The following is a 21,610-nucleotide window of genomic DNA, read 5'->3' on the forward strand; positions in this document are numbered from 1 at the left end:
TACATGACCACATCACAAGTTTGAAGCCGTTATCATCGCAAATCTGATTATGCGTCGTAGAAACGATAGTTGTAGAGGAGACTTGGTGTATATGTGAGCAGTTTGCCGGCAGATGAGATGTCCCCTGCGTCGAACGAGTCCTCTGCTGATGAACGAAATTACTGTGAATGCGGCACTTCGTCTCGACATTGTGAACAGACGTTGAGGGGATTGAAAGTGGTACGCCCTGATTCTTACACTTTGAGATTGACTTCATACATGCTAGCAGAGATGATCTTGATTGTCTCTCCATCGACAAAAGATTTCGCTCAGAACAACTGTAGCTTGCTTGGCGGTGATTCTGCAGACTCTCATACATTCGATTAAAAAATGCATTCTCCTGCAACTCTGGTGGCTACTGCGGGATTATGGTATCATCGCGCCCTCTGTCTCCTTCCCAGTAATATACCCACCTTATTCCGACTCGTCCTTGTATTTTTGAACCATCGTTATAAATTGAACAGATGTGGTTTCTTCATTGCACATGAGCTAATGCGAAAATGCCATGGACTTAATCTGTGATGAGTTGGATGTGTGGAGTTGGCGTAATGCTCCCCGACTTGGTGGTAATTAGAGCTGGATTGCGACGACCGCTCTGTCGTGATGCTTGCCTTGGTCTTTGAAGTGGCTGATATGTTGCCATGACCGTGGCGATAATTGCAATTACTGACTCAAGGAGCTAGTTTTCTGCTGTATCCTTTCCTAGACGTTTGGCATGCGAAATGTCTGGACTGGCAAAGCGTAGAATATCAGCTCCAGTCTCGTCAAACGTGATCCAGATGCTTCTGATGCAAACCTCGGAAATAGTAGCAAATGCCACAACGAGAGTTTGAAGGAACAAATCGAGGAAATCTTCTGCGGGAACAGTGGCGGGCTGTGGACAAATCGATCCTAAGCCATAAGGAATTCCGTTTCAGAGACATTTAGCCTCTAGGAAGACTGTGTAGGGGAAATGAGTGTATTTGTCTCCAAAGACAGTGCTGTTTAGTGTCTGAAGCAATATTTTACCCCCCACTCATATCTCCATATCTCTTTCGTCTGCTTGAGAGCCAAAATGTGACATGCAATTGTGTGTCCAAATACAAATACATGCGCCAACGTCTCCCGTCTTCCAAATATCGAATCGACAATGCGAGAAAAAATGCCCTTTGACAGAGAAGCAGGGCTGGGTATTTGATACCACTTGTATCAAAAGGAAATAAACGAAAGTTACAAAACAGTAGCGAAATTCGGAATCTGTAATCTTGACTGTGCTTCCAGAGTCGAGAGCGTTTAATAGGACTGGTAGTGTTGCCTTGACGGTACTAAGAGGAGGCAGAGCAAACGCGCCAGCCGGATTGGCAGGCAAATGGCAGTCCCCAGCAATATAAAAGGCTAATGCCAGGCAGAAAGAATAGATAGGCAAAGAGGCCACTGAACGAGTCAATCCACCTCCCCTGCTAGGGCTTGCAATATCTTGACTATCGTCAAGCACTGGTAGACTGGGCTGTTTTTCTAGTGAGGACTCTGGCCGAGTATAGTTTGTTCGGTAATGCGGCCCAGATCTGCTATATCCATTGGCGGCGCCTCTATTAGGACCGTCGTTCATGTAGGAGGGTTTGTGATGCTTGGTGCCCGAGACTGGTGCAACCTTCATGCGAAGGTCCTCTCCAATCCGAAAGGCAATCGGTCCCATATCGAATCCGCCGGCCAGCGGGCCACGCCAGGAAGAATCTAGCTTGGGAGCTCTTCAAGGCGCAAGCATTCTTCCCAGACTCTTGATTCGCGGACAGTCTATATGGCGCCGTGGGGTCTGATATGCATGGCGCAGAGCCAAGGCCTTGGGCCCATAAAAGACTGGTATGAACAGTCCTAAAGTTTATAGGCAGCTGGGATAAAGGATCAAGAAAAAGGAATCCCAAAAAATACAGTTTTGTAGTAGAACGGGTAGTTGCGGGTAAGTAGTCGGCAAGAGAGAGCCTCTAAACAAAGCTTTATCAATAGCAGTAGTAGATATCTTCCACCAGCTGAAGAACAATTTGTCTGACTTGATTGACCAAGTAGCGACGTTGCGGGCAGCCAATGTCATCGTTTTTCAGAGTTTCCACGTAGCAAAAATTGATCAGCAAGGCTAACTCTCTTATCGCTCACTGACAATGGCTGCTCTGCGGCCGAGGCTGTGGGATAGAAACGTGGTCAAATAGAGAGCCATCGTGCCAGGGCTGCCTTGTATCTCAAGAGCCGAAGCATTAAAGGGCTATTCCACGATGAGCTCACCATCAATTTCTTCTTTTGTCTTGCGGGGATTTCCATCACGGATAGAATTGACGGGCTTCGTCTCCTCCGCTCTTAGAATTGGGTGTAGGCTTGGCTCGCGGAGCAAAATACCATCTCCATTGATTGCAGTGGGATCTGCTGCGAGCTCAGACACCGCAAGATCCAAGATAGATAGCCAACCGAGTTTCCGGATAGAAAGGGAGACATTCACCAGATGAGTTCTGGTAAAAGCGGCATAACATGAGTGTGCTGGCTGAGGGGCTGCGACTGCGGTTGAGGTCGCGGCATGCCATATGCTCTAGGAGGCACGTAGCTTGGGTCTTTGAGATTTCTTGTCAATATTATGGCGACAAGGGCCTCTAGTAATGGGAACAGTGGATGTATTGGAAGGAACAGCGAAAAGAATTTATCCGAAGGAAGGAGATCCCACCGGAGGATATATAGTTGGCTTCCACCTCTCGTGTCCCTACGTCTTTGTCGTAGAGTTCACGTATCGGGATCGGCCCCTCATCTCTGTTCTCCCAAGGCCCGCTTCAATCTGAAAGGCGAGACCGCTGTTGGAAGGAAATTTCTTGTCAAAATTATAGCGAGAAGGAGCTCTGATAATGGGAGCAGCGGATGTAGTGGCAGGAACAACGAGACCAAATTGCTTCACCTCATGACTTCAGTAGCCAGACACTGCAAGAGATTGAGTCTCATTTCTTCTCTTCCACCATGCATCGTGGTCAAAGCTGTCAACGTTGGTTGTCCTGGCTTGGGCTCATATCCTGTGTATCATCATTGGTCTCCTTATTTTTCATCCCTGTTGGTATGGTTCAGGCCACCACGAGTCCGCAAACCGGTCTTAACATCATCACCGAGATGATTTTCGGTTACATGCTTCCTAGCCGTCACGTGGCTATGGTGCTGTTCCCGTTCTCCCATCCCAGGTGAGGACCAGGATTGCCTTGTCGTGTATGCAGTTGTCCGGATTTGCTAGCGATGACCACCAGTCTGCTTTCCATAGAAACAAGTTTTCTCAGTGTCCGCAATGCTGCAGCCCCTGGGCCCCGTTCATGCCTGATATGACGAAAGGTAGGCTTCCGATCTTGTTGGACTGTGATCGTTATGGTAGGAGGGTGAAGAGTTTTAAATCTTTGTCTTCGTGTTGATTTGATGCAAATGTAATCTTTGGAGTCCCATAATTCTTTGTCCGCATTAAATAACCCCCACGAGACTGCTTCCACTGCTCAACCTCAGTGGGTTTTGTCATGCCATGGGAGCCCAGAAGTGACAATGCAATGGTGACTTCTATTAAGTGGCCAGGCAGACCCACCCTCTTTTGCAAGCCCACTCATCTGTTCCCTTTGCAACGATCCGTTTGCTCTGTTCAGGGTATATTTCCCTTCGCTCTTTTCGATCATCTTATTTTGTACTTGTTGCGATACGACCTTCTTCACCGTTGGTCAACTTCAAATGTCATGTGGACTCCCAACGCCCTTGAGGCTTGTTTTGAGGTGGATTATTGTTGGTGTTGCTGTAAATGATCAAGGAAGGCGGGCTTTGTGTGCCTTGAGTGGCAATGCGCTTTCGACTTCAAATGACACTTTTGAACTCCTCCTCAGCTTTTCGCTAGTCCGGTTCTTCCTCCTCCTCGTCACATTGTCCAGTCAGTCATCCTCTTGCTTTGTTCTTTTCGAGTTTAGTGCCCCTGGTATTTGGGCTCGTCCTTCTTCTTGCTTTCATTCGTGATCCATATTTTGGTGACCCTTCACAATGTCGACCGTGTGGCGAATATGCCAAAAAAGAAGTCGGGGTCAAAGGGAAAGTCTGCTTTGCTGATAGCTAGCTACTTTGGATCACAACGGCTCTTTATAAGATTTGATTCCACTTGAGTGCTGCAATCGGTCCCAAAAAGGATATTAACCTTGTATTTTGTCTTCAAAGGGGAAACGAGGGGAAGAAAATTTCATGAGCCGTGGCTGTGTCCTTCCTTCCCTTGTCCCTGTTGTGAACCAGGTAGTGGTGCTGGCATGGGTTGATTTGAATGTTTTTGTTGAGAAGCGATCCAGTGTTTTTTGTTCTTTTGAAACAAGCTTCCTCGAGATAGATCTAATAACCAAACTGCTCGTCGATACTGGCATCGAAATATGGGGTAGATGGTTCCATTCTGCGAGCAGAGCCCTGGTAGCGCCTCGGCTCGCGATTTTGCTGCGCTACGGCAGTTGTGGGCACGTCGATGTTCGTGGTGGTGTTGACGTCGCTGTCGGATTTGGGGCGAGCAAACATCTGCAGCCGACTTGATCGCTCCTTCAACGATGCTGGCTACAAATCCGATGCCCGCTAGAAGCGTTCATAGAGGCAAGCAAAGCTGGTCACCTCGTTTGATCGAAGCCACCTGGTTTAATCGTTGTCAGCCGATTTGATCAAGGTCAACAGGATCATTTGAAGTCACCTTGTTCAAACAAAGTCATCTCGTTTGATCGAAGCCGCGTTGTTTGATCGAAGCCGCGTTGTTTGATCGAAGTCGTGTTGTTTGATCGAAGCTGCCTTGTGGTCGCGGTCACTTTGTTGATCAAGGTCACATGACTGAAATGCCCCAGGTACATCTATAAACGCAAGATCTCAATACTTACTTCTAGTATTAAAAAGAACAGAAGAACAAAGTCTCTGCTACTTCCTAAAGCGGTGTGCTGGGGTAAGAAAGAGCAATTGCCAGTTGGGAATTATTCAGACTTTATTAACGCCGGCATTTTGTCCGATGAGATCAAGTAAAGCTGTAAGCAATAAGCTGACATTGACTCTGGTTGGCACCTTCGCAAAGCGGCTTTGCTTGGACAATTCGCTGGGAGAAAGGTCCTGGATTGCAGAATTGCTCAATGGGGTTGTCGTAGTACCACAGCTACTCGTATCTGAAAGTGAGCGTTCAGTCATTCATTTAAAAGTTTCCGGAACAGAGATTCTTCCGAGTATTAGAGCCGGTCCAGAAGATAGACGACAAGGTGATCGATACGGCTATGCAAGTAGATGTTGCTACAGACAGCCGCAAGACTCCGCCAATGACGCCGCTCCTGAGGAAAAAAAGGCAGTTTTTAGGGCCATGGTCGAGGAGTGAAGAAGGCATGTTAGGATACACATAGACCAAGGAGGCAGTATGTGAATTAGACATTTGAGCGTTAAAAGGCCGTATGGGGCGAAATAAAAGATGAAGAGTCACGCCAGTTATCCTCAGAGGAAGCAAAAATGCGTCTCATAGTTGAGTCGTAGTAAAGGCGGAAAACCGCAGAGACGAAGCTCGGACTAAAGCCTTGGGCACGCACTCCGATCACGGATGTTAGGCGCATAGTTGAGTTTTCCCTTTTGCCTCTCCCATATATTTCCGTCTTCTGCTTTCATTTTCTCGCATAATGTCAACTGGTGAAGCTGAGTCTTGCGGTTTGCCCACTCTTTGGACTTCTCAATCCATCTTACTCGCATCTGGTTCGAACCTCATCTATCCATGCCAAAGAATGAATGCTAGCAGCACCTCCATGAGAAACAGCTCACATGGCAAGCATATTGGAAAGATCCTGATTTGACAACAAGTTTCTGTTCAGTGCAGCTATGGTGATGTATTGCCTCAGCTGGTTTGTGAACTGGCTTTGCTTGATTCATGATGCTATTCCACCAACAAATTTCGCCAGTTGGTCAGTTTCAGAATTCTTTCGCTGGACTGGTCAAAGACCATTGCCGAGGTCCTGCTTGTCTTGTCTTCGGTGGCTGTTTCGTGCCACTTCTGGACATCCTCTTTTCCCATTGCTGCTCACATTTGCAGTGATGTATTCGTCTGTTCGGGTAGCACTCGGACTGGCTGTTCTTTAGGCTTTCTCGTCAGTCCCTCTTTTGACTTCACTTGCCAGTTTCAAGCTGGACCCTGTTCATTTTTTTCGTCGATAGCAATGCTTCTCGGCTCATTGCGTCGCATTTTCAAGTGCCATGATGCGGCCTGCGAGGGCCTCCATCGCCCTGTCGTACGTGCTTAAACAAGTGTTTGTGTTTGCCGTCGTTGCTTTGAGTGAGGCATTGCTGTTCAGTAGGTTTTCATTGTCCTTGCGCAGCTTTGTGACAGTGTCTTTCATTGTTAAGGTGCGTTTCTCAAGTTTTTCGATGTCTTGCTCTGCCAGCTTAAGTTCTTGCTGCAGCGACGCCACCGTGGCTGATTCCCGTGTTGGGCCTGATTTGCTGCTCTGTGTGCTTGACTAGCTGGCCTTGACGGTCGCGAACCAGCTTCTGGGTGCTGCGCTGCTGGGTGCTTGTTGGATGAATAGGTCCTCCGGGTATATTGAAGCGGTGCTTTGTGCTTGGTACTCTCTCGGCCTTGGCTTGACATTTATCTTGGCGGTTTTCTGGGCTTTCTCCTTCGCGAGGCGTCGTTGAGAATCTCTTGTCGTAAACTTTGGTGACCGTTTTCTTTTACAATCTTCCGCTCGAGTGCATCCCATCACAAGTTTTGATGCTCATGGAACATGTATAACTAGTTACAGGCCCATGATCATTTCCATGACTGTAATGAGGAGAATTGAACCGCATCGTCAGCAATATCCCGCCATGCGAATCCCCACGGAGTAAAAAGCTTCGGGTAAACCTCCCTAGCTCAATATATTGGCGGAGCAACGGCACGATCATTTTGGCTCTTGATGTGGAACAGATGTAAAGGGAACATAGAAAAAAGGAATTGCCATCATTTGGAATCATCTATGCATTTTCAGGATCCGAGTCCTCGAACCTAACAGTGGCTTAGTAGCCCTGTTGACCTATCCGAGATTCCAATTTGTCCGTCTCCAGATTATTAGCATCAACACACATTCCATGGCTTTATGTTGTTTAATTGACACCATTTCGCCAATAAATCTCACGCCGTGTGTCTTTGTAATGTCCTCCTAGCGTACGATGAAAGCTTCGTTCTTCTGGTACGATCCATGTTGGGCGTGAACGGCCGTGATATCGGGCGATTAAGGGTTCTAGATTCGGTAAAGCTCCCTCGCACATTTGGGCAGCGGTAGTCATGCTGTCGTCGGCATCCATCTACTTGGCCATTATCGCGGTCCTTGTAGTAGGTGGAATCCTCCAGGTTCCCAGGAGCTTTGAACGATACAGGGGCCAGTGAGCCGTATTGGCGAAGTATGGCCTTGCTGAAAGGGGGTTTATTGTCGAACTAGTTGGGTTCAGTGAATATCGTTGCCATGCTTGTTACTTTTTTATAGGTGCTCGAGATGACCGTTCTTTGTCATTGACAGATGTGGCTCTAGCATTCAATCTGATGGTGACGCCCTCTTGTGTCAAGTCGCTTTCCACCAGTTTGTCGACTTCCATGTTGCTCATCACCAACAAGGACTCCGCTCGCCTGGCTCGTTGAACAATCTCATAGTCAAGATACTCCTCCAAAGTATATCTGTCGCCAAATACTGGTCAAAAATACCAACGTAGATGTAGGATTGATCTAAAAAGAGATATGCTCCATTCAAACCATCCTCAAAGCTTTCTTGGAAAAGAGACTGAAAACTGAAAGGAAACTGGAAATGTAGAAAACAAGAGGTAGCAGGATGCGCGATAGCAAGGCTGGCCAAAGTCATGGGTCTTGATACTCAAATCTACAACATTATTATCCATGGTTGCCAATAGGGCTCTTCCAAGCTTGGCAGAATCAACAGCGATGGGGCAGACAGCGTTCCCTTGCCCAAATCTCCCAAAAGACCAGTCAACATCTTCTCAAGCTTTCTCGCCCTCCACTGTTTTGCTTCACCGTCAGAGTCTGCGGTCTTCAATCGACTTAGTATTCTCTCCATTAATCGGGCTGTTCATCTTCCGTAAGTTTCGCTCTACCACTTTTCTTGTGCTGGCTTTGGCTCCCTAGTAGCTCATAAGCTATAACATCTTGGACTCCCACAGTGTTGCCGCTCGCACCCATCCATTTCTAGAGACATCATTCAGAACATCGCTTTGCCTGCCTTCTTTTGACGTCATTTGCAATCTCATGCTTTGCCCCGAACGATATGGAAGAATCCATCGCAAACTTGGCACTGTCATTGCCGAACTGAATTCCAAGGAATACGACGAGTTCCACACATGGACGAGCATCCATCTTCTTTTCGCCTCCTCCACGCCGCCTCCTAGGCTCCTCAAACTTGTCAAACTCGAGAGCCTGTGGTAACATGAGTGAGTTTATCAAGCCGTCGGAATTTCAGCTGCCGAGTAACGGGTCGCTGAGATGGAGTCAGCAGGCAAGGTTTTTCTGGTCGTGTGCTGGCATTCCCTGTAGGCGAACGGCTCGCAGTTCATATTGCTGTCTCTGCCGCTGCTATTTTCTCTTCACTGTTCTTCACTGTTTAGACTCTCTCGAGCTTCTTGAACCCAAGCTGGCTTTTCACTAGTTGCATCAAGTGTGGCTGACGCCTTCTCGGTGTCTCTTTTCCAATGAATGAGTTCCTTGTTGCGTTTGGAATTGGCAGAAATTCTCTAAGAGAATTGTAAGTAAGATAACTTTGATAGACGTTGTTGGAGCTCCAATCCAACTAGCAATCTGAGAGAAAGCTGCCTAGTATAGAAACTGTAGAGAAGATGGTTACCTGTAGACGATTGTGCTTGGTGTTGATCCTAAGAAACTGTCACAGATGATAGCTTCCTGCGCATTAGTGGCGACTCAATTCAACCTGTGAGACTTGTTGACATGGCGAGAAGCATGGGTCTATTGTTCTCAATGAACACATCGTTGAACAGCTACGCCTTGGTGATCTTTCTAAGGCGGCAAATTGCTCTGGATCTGTGAGAAAATATTGCATAATCTGCCGAGTTCCAAACCCTTGAAAGGTGCAGAAGAATTGTGCCCATGTATTTTTATGTGATAAGCATTTCATGTATTTGTAGCAGCTTTCCGTCACGAAAAAGTGATGTGATAGGACACCACCGTCTCTATGAAGAAAAAGGCCGCAGAATAGGTGAAGAGGTATGAAGAAAGAGCTTGAAGAATGAACATGATATCCACGCAAAGATCATTCCACGTATGATGATATCTTGGCAGGCCTCTCCATCGCCACCTAGAAAATGTCTGAGAAACGTTGGCTATCCGAGCCAAGCATCTACAGTACGTGCAAGCATACCCGTTAAACTGTGGACGAGTGTCATGAAGACGATTATGCTCATTAGTAGATGAAGTTCACAATTGGCTTCGGCGTTGGCGCTGCCGCGACAGAAAATTGGTGAAATGAGAATGTCACCATATCTTAAAGTCTGAGGGGTTTCCACACCTTCCATCAAACCTGAAACTAATTACTCTGTGCCCAATCTGAATATGAAGACAAAACAATCATGGATCAAGCCAATAGAGCAGAAACTCGCGGAAAAAACGTAGTAACCACCTCCCAGTCGCCTTGGCCAGATAAAGAGCTGCCCGAGACTTGCCTTGGGCGGTTGGATGGGCGGGCGTTCTCAGGCGGAGAACTAATGTTGTTGATGATACTGGCAGCTCTTCATCTTTTGAATGTGATTGCCTTGGGATTGGCGTATGTTCCAATTCCTTCTTGGATGACGACTCTCAGACATTGGTAAATGTTTGGTCCTAGCAGGTAGGTGAGTGAGTTGTAGCCCTCCCGGAGGTCGCTTTCCGGGATTTCTGTTAGGAAAAAGTTTCAACCATTCCGCATGCAAAACACCCTTGTGTTCTTGTTTCTCCGCATTTGCAGATCGGTGTTGTATCGTGGTCGAACCTTTTGTGGTACTCCACGAAGTCGCCGAGCTCACTTTTCTCGGCTAGGAGCCTATGAAGGATGGGCCTTGGCAGCTGTATTTCGGGATGCGTCTAGGCGCGGTTGTAGTATGCAGGTCGGTTGGACTCCCAGTCCACCTTCTAAGTCGGTCATTGGAATAGGCTGGGGCCTATAATCTCAACTCCGTCCTTTCCGTTGTATAGTAGAGGCTGATGGAAGAACTGATAGTTTATGACTAATGGAAGCATTTGTGTTAAAGGGGCTGCACATCCCTATCTTTTGGAACATCTGCCGTCCTCTGTGGAGAATGTTATGGATAATTGCGCCTGATTTGATCCGCCATCAGCGCACAATATGGCTTCAACTGGAAAAACTTTCATCGTCGAGCTCATCTTGCAGTATGGTCGTCCATCTGACTAGGTCGGAGGCAGCGGCGTAGCTGAAGAAGTGTGAAAATCACGATGGAGCTGATTCCAAACACATGGGCCGTTTTCCAACCTTCTTGGAGCTTGGACATTGTTCCCTTTGTTACACCGAGTCGACCTGAGGGTGCCTTATACAGCCCTCATTCTCCTCTGGCACGCCTTTTAGTATGAAAAGCGTCTGTAGAGCAATGCTCGTGACCCGAGTACATGTGGATTCACCAACTCCGGCTAGAAGAGGCGTTGGTGTTGGTGTAGGATTGCTTTGAGGCCTCGTTTTTGTTGCACCGTCCATACCTCGGAGATGTTCGCTGTGGAGAGATTAACGCTCCATGTCTGGTGGTTGGGGATTCCTAATGGGTATCCGTCTCTGAGCTTGGGGTTTTCCTCATCCTCGTCCTCGTCCTGTTTATCTTCTCCTAGTAGATCTGCAAGTGCGATGCCAGCGCCCTAGCCGACAGCGAAGAGATTTGCTTTTGTTGTGAGTTTCGTTTGCTGCAACTGGCCCACGAATGTGTCCTTTGAGATGTGTATCAGGCTGTCTCCAAGGTTGATCATTGGTAGGTAGGAGTCCTGTCCAGCGACAATCGTGTTTGGCAGGGTAGCGTACGTGAATTGCGTAACATTCATGACAGCTCTGGGCTTTAGAACATAGCCGTCTGCATAATGGCGATATCCAGGTGCAAATCGTAGCCCTCGCTGGGGAGCGATGGGTTCTGTGCTGCTTGGAGCGTGGAGGTACGGAGCTTTGCTTGTTCTCGGGGTTTCTCCTCTTTTGTCACCTTTGACGAGAACAGCTTGTTGCGCCCCTATATTCTAGATTGAGAATCAAGCCTTATGATTCCCCCTTTCGTGCACCCACGTTTGTCATCGCAGAGATCATGTTCTGGGGTCGGCTTCGTTCTCCCATGCTCTTTGCACATGCCGCAATAGCTTTTAGGCTGTAAAGCCTGTAGAGCAATATTCGTGATCCGAGCACGAATATACAACAACCCATAGCTATTTCAGCGTACGCTGAACAAAAACCCACTGCATACATCAAACAGCACTCCAAGGCTCAAACGTGATCTGCGATGTGCCCGACTTTGCGATTTCAACAGTTCGTTAAGCGAACCCACCATCTTGATTCGAGACTATTTGTGCGCCTAAATAGCTTATAGATTTTCATTATACAGTCCACCACATCTGCAATCGCAGTCACCGCTTTCCGGCAGTCATACAAACACTGCTGCTGTACACATACTCTACCCGTTAGGGGATATAGCTCATCGATCGCTCCATATCTTAGAAAGAATACTAAACCTTGATAACCCTGCATTGCGTACCACTGCGTTCGATGTCGTAGAGACCATGCCTAGGGTCTGCTTCTCAGCGTATGACCGACGCCCGGCCCGCCACACGGTAGGAATTATCTCGACTTCTGGGGGGTTGGCAAGGCTGTTGGAGTTGAAGCTGGTGGCGTGGGAGTTGGGATGGGTGTCTCAGGGGCCGTGTTTCCTGTGTAGGTTGGGGTAGTCGGGGGGGATTGAGGTTATCGGTTCTCCGCCTGGCGGGCATGTGTCTTCCGTCATAGAGCGTGAAGTTGTTGGAGATGCCTTGCCATCCGGCGGGTATGCTTCCACAATGCTAAAGAGGGCGGACTTCTTGCGCTTAAAGTGTATCATCAGTTGCTACATGCCGTCAGCCTTCCACATCTCTAATCCGCCTATTTCGAGTACTAATTACCTCTGAATGTGAATTCACACACACACACCCACACACCAAGGGGCACAAAGAGAGTCCTCTAAATCGCTGGTGAACCCCTTGATAGTATCGTAAACACCTTCATATTTGGGAGCGTATTACAAGTTCGATACCCGCTATGAGTGTTTATAGGGGCAAGCAAAGCTGGTCACCTCGTTCAATCGCAATCAGCCAGTTTGATCGAGGTTTGATCGAGGTTAGCCGGTTGTTTGTGTATAGTTGATGGGCTCTTGTCTTGTTGAGGGACGCCTGCCCTGACATCCCTAGGGAAGGAAGGACGGAAGAGATCCCCGTAAGTTATAAGTAGCCAGATCTCCTGTATCATAATAGAAGCATGCTTTTTGACTCATACACACACATCCCCACCTTCGACCGTGAGGACCGTGTGTAGAGACTGAGCTCCGATATCCACTGTCCCAGCTCTCACACAACATGTCTTCGGACTCAGCGGGCTCCTCAGCAGCGGCATTCTCGGCCTCGTCCTTCTTCTCAGACTCGGCAATGACCTCATCGGCTTGCTCGTCCTTAAGATCGGCATTGCCTTCGGTGGCACCCCAAGACTGAACAGCCGTTTCTTGCTTGTCTCTTCATCATCACAGTTTTCAGTCACAGTCACTTCCTTGCTCCTTGAGCGTCAGTGCCTTTGGTTGTTGTGTTTGTTCTCATTCATTTGCTTTCGCTCGTGGCCCCTCACACTGCTTGTCGGAACCACTGTAGTAATTGGTCAATATTAGATACAAAACTGAGAGAGTAATAAAGGATAATTCTTACGTAGTGGCACCAGACTTGTGAGTGTGTCTATCGTCACGGCGTAGCCTTTTTTCAAGCTGCAAAAGCTCCTATTGAAGAAAAGAGTCTTTAAATTGAATCGCTCCCCTCCACGGAACGAGCACCCTGACCACCGCGGTGACCATCTCTAGGGGTCTCCTCGGTGGAGCGGCTCTGGTTACGTTCCCGGCCAGCGGCGCGAAGCCGGCGAAACATGCGTGCCCCAGGGTCTGAGAGGAGGCTGGGCCTCAATAGGCCACCCGCCATCGCTACTCGGACCCTGTAGTCGTCGGCCTTCCGACGCCCTCAAGGAGGCTGAGGCCTCAATAGACCTCCCGCCATCACTCCTCGGGCCTTATGGTTGTCATCGGCTTTCCGACGCCCTCAAGGAGGCTGAGGCCTCAATAGACCTCCCGCCTCGTGTTGCGTATGCGCGAGCGCTCGAGACCAATAAAGCCGTCGGCGACATGAAAAGACATAGGAGGTGTAGAATAGGTGGGAGCCTCGGCGCTGGTGAAGTACCACTACATCAAGTGGTGGGAATATGGCTTGCCTCTTGGGTCGAATGATGTAGCGATCATCGGAGAGGTGGTCATCGGTAGATAATTCTTGATCACCGCTTGCCGGGGACTCAATAGAAAAACAATCTACCTCATAAAGAGTAATCGCCACTGGCTTCGTGGCATTGTGAACGGCGATCAGACAGGAGATCCCTCTTCATGGCGCAAAAATCGTGATAGATAGACCTCGCTCGATTCTGGAAAGTCGAGTTTGAAGATATAATGCACTCAACCGCCATCCTAATGGCGTTTGCAGTGATGAAGCTGTGCAGTTTTGCTAATGGTGCTCCCCCGTTGTACCAGACAATGTCTCTCTGCCTCATTATCAAGCTCTCTCGATGTAGTGGTTGGCGCTGCACTGGCGCGAGCGATTAGACTCAGCATCTGGAGAATCTGCGCCGGGCTGGCATGGCTGGCTGGCTGGGGCCTCAAGTAGACCCCCCGCTGAGCGTCGCACATGCCCTGCTCAGTTAAACTATCGGGCTTAGAATCTGGAGAACGTGTGCGTCGAGCTGACATGGTTGCAGCAGGTATATGAAGCCAGAAAGGCCGTGGTGGCAGCAGGACTTGCACAGAAAGAGTATGTTCGCGAGCAGACAGAGTTCGTGGTACAGCGTAGAAACAATGGACCGGCAGATCTGTTTCGCAGACGATGCAGTGAGAATGTCGATGTTCTCCTACATTATACCAGACAATATGTACTCTTTTCAAAGCGCTATTTCCCCAAGATTACACATTAGGCGATTCGTCCCTTCTCAGATGAGATAACCTTGACTCGGACAAAGTAATAGGCTTCTTGACATGGAGTAACTCGTAGCTTCATCGAGATCAACAATCTCTTCTTGAGATGTGTCTTTCTGCTGCGAGCTTTCCGGGCCTTCGTGCATCCCTAAGGAATCTTCCGTATCGCCTGTATAAGCTCCATCGGTGTGTCATAGTCGTCTGACATAACCTTGTCTATCAATGCACTCACGGCCTCCAGTGCCTCTTCTCGGGGAATGGTATATAGGGCTTCAGCTTCTTTCTGTGGTGGCGTTTCGGCCGTCGGCATAGGTGAGGGCGGTATGTTGTCTGTCCCTGCCCAGGTCAGGCTGGGATCTCCTCTCGTGGGCATTTACTGGGCAGATAAACGCCACTAATGACCAGCTGGACTCCTAGAACAAGTTGTGAGAAGTGAAGCATAACGGTTCCCAGCCACTGGTCAACACAGTCGGCTTTGCTGATAGCAGGTATTCTGTATCCAGCATAGGCATCTGGTTGTTTGAAATGGACGCCATAGGGGCCGAGGGCAACGCTAATTGGCAGAGATATGACTGCAATGCCACAAAATTCGCTGAATAGAGTCTTTGGCTTTCGGCAAATCCCATTTCTTGAACAGTCTAAGACATCTTTGCTCATGCAAGCAGATGGAACGCTGTGTTCCTTCGGGTAAAGTTGATGCCCATTTATCACGACGCTCATGCTCCCTCTGTGTTTTTCTCGGAGTTCTGTTTTCAAGGCTTGAAACTCTGCCTACTCTGCGTCCATCTTCGTCGGCTTTGCCTTCGATGGCTTGGTTGTAGTGCTTTGGGGTCTGGAATGTATTCCACATCTGTTGCGATGTATAACTAGTTGTCTATACTTGTTTCCTTTTAAAAAGATTGGTCGAGAATCCTGCGCCCATCTCGCCTTCGGTTCTTGATCGCCTCGAAGCCTCACAGGCCAGTGATTTTCTCTTCGTCACTGCCGTATTCGGACTTGAGCACCAGCGTCATGTTGACGCGGTCTGGGCCCCTGATGACATTGCATAAAGCGTGTTCTGTGATCTCGAAAGCTCTCATATGATTCCGCTGGATATCCTAGTTGGTATAATCTGTTGGGGAACGCCTGCTGCGTCGACGTGCCTAGAAGGCAGGAGGTTCCGAAGCCCATGGAGGACTATAAAGCTACTACACCCCCATAGTTCAGCTGGAGAGAAACGAGTCTTTTGATCGCATCACCGCGTACCCTGCGTTCGATACCGTAGATCACGTTACGAGACCTGCCTCAGATTCCCCTAACCTCCGATTGTCCCACGATATGGCAGCTCGAAGCGAAGGGGGGGGGGGGGGGGGGGGGCTCTTTCAGTCCCAGTGATGATGAAGAAAGAAAGGAAAGAAGGAAGAAAAGGTGAACAGGGGTGCGAAAAATAATTAGGGCGGCGAGTGAAACTTGGCGGTGTGGTGTTTTAGCAGTGCCATCGGCTGATTGCCAGTTGGCGATTCTTGAATTTGTTGATAAGTTGGGGCACATTTAAACAGAGGGCGGTTCCCAAATGGTTCTAGAATGTCCCAGACATTTCACTTTGTATTATTGTCTCTTTGACGTGCGGCGTTCATCTTCTTTCGCCGATGATGAATTTGTCGCTTTCCAAGATCCTTGATCACGCTGCGGGACCTGGCTCTGATTACCGCTTGCCCCACGACATGATCGCTGTAGTGTGGTATAGAGCGACTGTTGTAAGGTCGCCGGAAGTGCTCGGAGCCGTTTGTAGTTCAGTTTCCCTCGCGGTCATAAGGCTTGTCGAATGTTGGGTTTCCTCGTGGACCTTTCGAATGCCATGCTCAACTGTAGGGATTCTATAATGGCTCTTCATCAGAACTTTTGGTTTTAGTTTATTCGAGGCGCTCAAGAGACCGGCCCCTTGATAACTGTTTCGCAACTCCCATTAGGAGCACCGCATTGACTGTAATTCTTAGCCTTGGGCGTCGAAAATGGTAGGCTCGCTAGCTGACTCGAGTGAACGGGCAATGGCGGCCTTTGCGGCGCCAAGTGAGATGTTCTGTCTGAGGGTCGGATTGGTAGGCAATGCATATGTACATGGCGTTAGGTGATCCCTCATTCGCTTCTACCAGACCTGCCAAGTGAAACCGTGATCTTGGCCAATTTTGTACTCCGTATGAGTGTCCAGCGTCAGCTCACGGGTCGTGGGTACCATCGACATGGCTTCCGTGCCTCTGCCGGCTTCGTCATTCATAAAAAGGTCAGGGACACCTCCAGTTCGCTTGACGGGTGGTAAAATAGTGTTTTAATTGCCACGGGAGTACCAACAAGATTGGATCCGGTTGATATTGTGGTGCCCGATAGCTATCATCAAGTCTAGAAGCTCGATATGGCTGGTTCGACTCTTTTGAGCAGACTTTGTTTTCTTTGAGCTCTGTATAGAACAATCCACCGACGACGCAATGCCGTTCTTGAGTCCGTTCAACGGCTATTCATCAATCAAAGTGAGGCCTGGGTTTGATCACGACGAGGTGCCTGAAAAGATCGCGGTAGCCAGGCCGCACGCACCTCCTGATTTATAGTGTGAGGTGGGAATATGGCGACGTGTCTCTTGAGCTGTACAATATAGCGATAATGACCACCCCCAATATAACGATAGTCGTAGGGGTGGCCATGTAATTTGTAGAGGATGCTTTTGGTGAGGTGCCGCCCGAGTTCCCTGGAACGGGACGCGACAGAGGGCAAGAGCCCCGTCTGCTGACCGTCGAGCCTGGCTCTTTCGGCGAGACTGAGTATAGATAGCTCTTGGCCATCGGCTGCCGGGGGGCTTGAAAATTGAACAATCCCTTTCACAAGATAAAATCCGCGACTGTAGCCGACAGGCGACTGGAGTAATCTCTTGAACCTTGTGGAGAGGTACGTTTTCAAAGCTTGGCCAACAAGGCGGTTGGAGAGGATGCTCTCCGGCTGTAGGTAAATGGGAGGTTACTATAAAACTTTGATGGTATATGTCGAAGAGACCATTGGCCATCTGAAGCAGGGTCCATAAGCAGAAGACGAGATAGATAGACGCGTTGAAGAACCTTGGAGTAGAGATCCTGCTATCTCTATTCAGGAGGTTGAGGGGGTTGCTCTCCCTGTCTCTTTTGTTGAGGCTTATGATAGCGGGAGAGTACAGATTGGGGTGATAAACATTGCCTGCCTCGTCGGCTATGATTTCCCGGGCCTTTTCTTCTCCTTGGTGCCTGAACGTATTCTTGCATGCTAGCGCTGGCGTTGTGCAGAGCATGTAGACATGGCAAAGGAGATTGGGGAACATGTTGAGAACTGTAATCGTCTTCATCATTGCGCTGCTTTTGTACTTTTGCCAGCTCATGGCTAATGTAGCCACGGCACGAAGACAGGAGCAAACCACCAGATTGTCGAGCTTCTTGGCAAGCACTCCTTTCGAGTCTCGGGGCACAGCTTGGAGCACTTAATATCGCCGAGCAGGGTCATTCTTAGGACCATCCCTTGATTCAGTAAACGGAGTTAGAACTGCGGCCTTCATCTCCGTTTGCCGTCTGGAAAATTTCGGTGCCTGATCCATCTTCTATGGGCTCCAGCACGACCGCGTCGTTGCCGTGTCGCTAACAGTAGTTTGTTTGGAGCTGACCAGACGGTGTTGACTGCTCATGTTTGACATCTGAGGCTCTTCTTACAGCTGGGTTTGTTCGCCGACTGCCATGAGCAGCATTGAGATTGACATTGGTCCATCTTCTGCACCAAAGCGGGCATTTGTTCCAGCTGTTGTGAACAAAGGGGAAGGAGGGGGCGTGATTGACAGCGAGAGAGCTTGTGCCGCGAGAATCAGTGGGCAAGTTGTGGGTTCTCTGCATTTTAGACTTGAGAGTAGGATGCGGCATTCGAGTACAAGCCGAGCGTCTTGCAATCGAACATCGCTTTCGTGATTATGCAGAGGTTCTTTTGCTCTTGTTGGGTGTGGTATCCATCTTTTCTCTGAAATACTGGTCAGCATGTGTGTAAAGACCGAGATTAGGGCTTGAACATACCCAAGCGGACTGTTCCTCGCCTTGGAGTAATGTCATCCTTGTAGCCTCGTATAGAAGCGGATAGATATCATGCAGACCGAAGAGAGGAATGCCCGGGAGAATTTGGCAGAGTACGTTGACCCCAACAGTGGGAATGTCATCAAAGCACCACGCTCCGATACTAGACGCTTCTTCCAAACAGGAGTTTCGGACGAATACACATTTGGAGGCTGTGAATTCCAAATTGCTGACAAGTTGTTCCAAGATTGAACAAAGCATGTTGAAAGATGTCTTTGATGGCAGTGGTACGCGAATAGGATGAGGACGCGTTCTTGAAGGAGGCGTCTTTCTTGGGCAAACTGGTCGACGCTCTGCAGCAGAGTTTGAACCTTGTCCGAGTAGCGTTTGTCCTTAAGCGAGCAGTCACCAGCAACCGTTGCGAGGGAACCGCGATTGTCTCCGGCGCCTCTGGCATCAGCCTCGCCATCTCAGAGACGTTTGCAGAGGCAGGCGCCAGCGTTGCGATTTGGTATCCCAGCAACAAGCACGAAGAGGCGTCAAGTCCAACCAGCCCCAGCACAAGGAAGAATATTGCAACAAACGAGATCCTGGAAAATAGGAACAGAAATCTGCGCTGGCCAAGAGGAAACGGATTATTACAAACGGAACAACAAGCATGAAGTGAGCTTGCCAAGAGGGTGGGTCTGTGACCACTCACTTCTTCCACGGATATTCATTCGTTTCGATACCTATTGACAATCAACACATGCACTATAACATACCCAAGGCCTAGGCCACTAGGTGCTAATTCTAGTCCCTTTATAGCATCCCTTATAGGGGACCTCAGCTCTAGGTGCACTATAACTCCAGGTCCCTAACAGGTAAGGTAGGCTGCTGTGTTGGGATTTTTGTAGTTCATATTGCCTTGATCCGGTCGTCGGTGGTAGAAAGGCCTAACGCGTCCACCTGAAATCTAAGAAGCTCTACTAACGGGGTATGCATAAAATGATTTCGGGGGATTGATAGCAAGACGGATTTTATTAAACAGAGGAAACACCTAGTGTAGGTCTGCACAGTGATCTTCAAAGGTGTCGCTGAAAATAATCATCTCGGTGACATACGCACAGGCAAATGCTTGATACGGATAAAGGCGTCGGTCTATAAAACGCTGTGCAAAGGGCAACGAGTTTCTTCATCCCATTAAGATGCTAGAGCATCTCTCTAGTCCCCCCAGGCTAATGATTGTCATGCGGTCCTTGTGTTTAGAGTATACGCAGCTGGTGGAAGGATATGGATGCATCTATTCTTGCCACGCAGTGACGAGATGATGTCTTCTTGGGATAGAATGACATGGACGTCTGGGACTGTGATTTTATTTGATGCTCATAGGTTAATGGACATACTACTCGGATACTCCCTGAACCATAAACACCGGGCTGCCCAAAAGACAATTGATCTTTAGTAAAAGCAGCCTCTTGCTGCAGGGTGGCTTTACACCCCATACGTGTATCTTCCTGAATACGCCCAGATAGCGCTGCTAAAATAGGAGATACAGGCTTTTATTTTCAGCTGTAGGCTAGATCCTGCTACTATACAGTTGGCGGCTTAGGTGCCTGTCAACCTCGGGCAGCAGCTGTTGGCCCTGGCGAAGGTCAAGTCTACTGGCGAGGGGGTTCCCAGTTGGATTCAAACTGACTGCCTTGCCACTCATACAAGGCCTTGCAGGCGCTGTGCCACTGCGCCGTGGGGGGGAAATTCACGGATAGATCCCAGAAGGATAGATGGGCAGGACCTGAATGGGTAGGGCCTGGAGGGATTGGATGGGACTTGCAATGTTATTCTGCTGCGAGTTGGCCATAGGATTGGATTGAGCTGTTGGAAATTGGGGACAACTGTAGGAAGTAGAGTTTGATGTAGGCGGGAATATGCCATCTACTGAAGGAAAAGGAACGAGGCTGGCATCTCTCATCTCAGAGAAGATGGCTACTTTCTTGGCTGCTGGAAAACGCGCAGCACTCTGGATTATCTGGTCGTCGAAGAACGATGGAGGTGGTAATGGAAGTGGTTTATTCTACTAGTGGTGACAGGTATGGGAGAGAGGAGCAAAGCTTGGTACATGGGAGGGCGTAAATGCCTCGGAGAAGCAGTCGTGTTGCGAATTGTATCAGATCGTTCACATGTGTGTTTGGCAGTGTCTCCAGGCTGGGTATTATCTGCGTGAAGGATCCAAATGATCTGTGTATTTGAGATTATGATTGAAGGACATCTTCAGATCGTGGCTCGTGATCGATCAGGCTTCACGCAGTATTCAGAGGTCTGCTGACGACTCGGTAAAGCGGGGAGATGTACAAAGCGTAAATAGTTTGCAGAGACTCCATGTCCGCCTTTAGTTTTCCGTAGCTCATCCATGGGATGCCGTGAGAGATGCCTCGCGCGCTCTAGCGGGTGTAGATTGTGAGGACGTGGTTGAAGGGTCTCTAGTACAGGCGCTCAATCTTACGCGTTTCGTACTGTATTTATATATAGGTAGGTCTTGAGATGATGATATTGATTGCTTCAAGGCAGTTCGCTTGCTGCTCGGCCAGGATGCCGATGTGAATGTGACGGGCAGTAACGCTCAATAGGAGAGTGACAGGACTTATTCTCAAGACAGGTTGTCGTTTACGCGTGAGTGAGAGTTCATGTTGGAGATTATAGAGCTACTCGTGAAGAAAGGTGCCAAGATCAACCAAGAAGAGGCAAAGTACGAGACTATACTCCAGGCTACCTACGGATGCGAAGCTTCTCCGCTTGCAGCTCAGACGCGGGTGGTGATGAAGCTAACAGTAAAACCTGCCATGATGGTTGCGGCATTATGGCCAGTGGAGGTAGGTTTGATGGCTTTGGCGAGACTTCAAGCATCCAGGGTGGTGTCTATATCCAAGCCTGCCACGCGCTCTTACCAGACAGCCTGGAAGACATATTTGAGGGTACGGCTGAGGTGTTACGATTGGGTATTTCTCTCTCCTTTCTCTCCTCTGCCTGTTCTTTCATTTCAGCCTCTCTTCTTGTAGCGGCCTCCAGAGCCCCATCAGAAGCCTCAGCATCAATTCCAAAGTGATTTGCAATTCCGTGCGAATGTTTACGCGTCACAGGTGTTGGAGGACATTCTCTCGTGTCAGGAGCTTGGGGGAGTTGATCTCCAAGTATCCACGCTGACTGGAGTTTTCCTAACGGCTGAGTTATCCGCCGATGTTTCATTTCTGGAGATTGTGGAAGTGGTTCGCCTTAGACTTCATGGGAAATGACACCTGCACAAAGATCTTCCCGGGTAATTTGGGTGGGTGAAT

General features: G+C 48.8%; 6 protein-coding genes across 6 annotated transcripts; 2 read left to right on the plus strand and 4 right to left on the minus strand.

Moving 5' to 3' along the window:
- Positions 1-4,386: 4,386 nt before the first annotated feature.
- On the minus strand, positions 4,387-4,563 carry TrAtP1_002277 (uncharacterized protein; the record flags this gene model as incomplete). Its single annotated transcript, XM_066111390.1, has 1 exon — positions 4,387-4,563. One exon carries the CDS (start codon positions 4,561-4,563, stop codon positions 4,387-4,389), a length of 177 nt encoding a protein of 58 aa, XP_065967464.1.
- Positions 4,564-6,224: 1,661 nt separating this feature from the next.
- On the minus strand, positions 6,225-6,392 carry TrAtP1_002278 (uncharacterized protein; the record flags this gene model as incomplete). Its single annotated transcript, XM_066111391.1, has 1 exon — positions 6,225-6,392. The coding sequence occupies one exon, from the start codon at positions 6,390-6,392 to the stop codon at positions 6,225-6,227; it is 168 nt and encodes a 55-aa protein (XP_065967465.1).
- A 616-nt stretch (positions 6,393-7,008) lies between these two features.
- On the minus strand, positions 7,009-7,626 carry TrAtP1_002279 (uncharacterized protein; the record flags this gene model as incomplete). The annotated part of the gene is made up of 3 exons (XM_066111392.1): positions 7,009-7,039; positions 7,203-7,468; positions 7,549-7,626. 3 exons carry the CDS (start codon positions 7,624-7,626, stop codon positions 7,009-7,011), a joined length of 375 nt encoding a protein of 124 aa, XP_065967466.1.
- A 661-nt stretch (positions 7,627-8,287) lies between these two features.
- On the plus strand, positions 8,288-8,464 carry TrAtP1_002280 (uncharacterized protein; the record flags this gene model as incomplete). Its single annotated transcript, XM_066111393.1, has 1 exon — positions 8,288-8,464. One exon carries the CDS (start codon positions 8,288-8,290, stop codon positions 8,462-8,464), a length of 177 nt encoding a protein of 58 aa, XP_065967467.1.
- A 1,644-nt stretch (positions 8,465-10,108) lies between these two features.
- Positions 10,109-15,263, minus strand: TrAtP1_002281 (uncharacterized protein; the record flags this gene model as incomplete). The annotated part of the gene is made up of 5 exons (XM_066111394.1): positions 10,109-10,156; positions 10,736-10,888; positions 10,949-11,247; positions 12,609-12,766; positions 15,208-15,263. The coding sequence occupies 5 exons, from the start codon at positions 15,261-15,263 to the stop codon at positions 10,109-10,111; spliced, it is 714 nt and encodes a 237-aa protein (XP_065967468.1).
- Positions 15,264-18,371: 3,108 nt separating this feature from the next.
- On the plus strand, positions 18,372-18,961 carry TrAtP1_002282 (uncharacterized protein; the record flags this gene model as incomplete). The annotated part of the gene is made up of 2 exons (XM_066111395.1): positions 18,372-18,485; positions 18,599-18,961. 2 exons carry the CDS (start codon positions 18,372-18,374, stop codon positions 18,959-18,961), a joined length of 477 nt encoding a protein of 158 aa, XP_065967469.1.
- Between the last annotated feature and the right edge of the window lie 2,649 nt (positions 18,962-21,610).

This window comes from Trichoderma atroviride, chromosome 1 (assembly GCF_020647795.1).
Source record: "Trichoderma atroviride chromosome 1, complete sequence".
Classification (NCBI taxonomy): domain Eukaryota; kingdom Fungi; phylum Ascomycota; class Sordariomycetes; order Hypocreales; family Hypocreaceae; genus Trichoderma; species Trichoderma atroviride.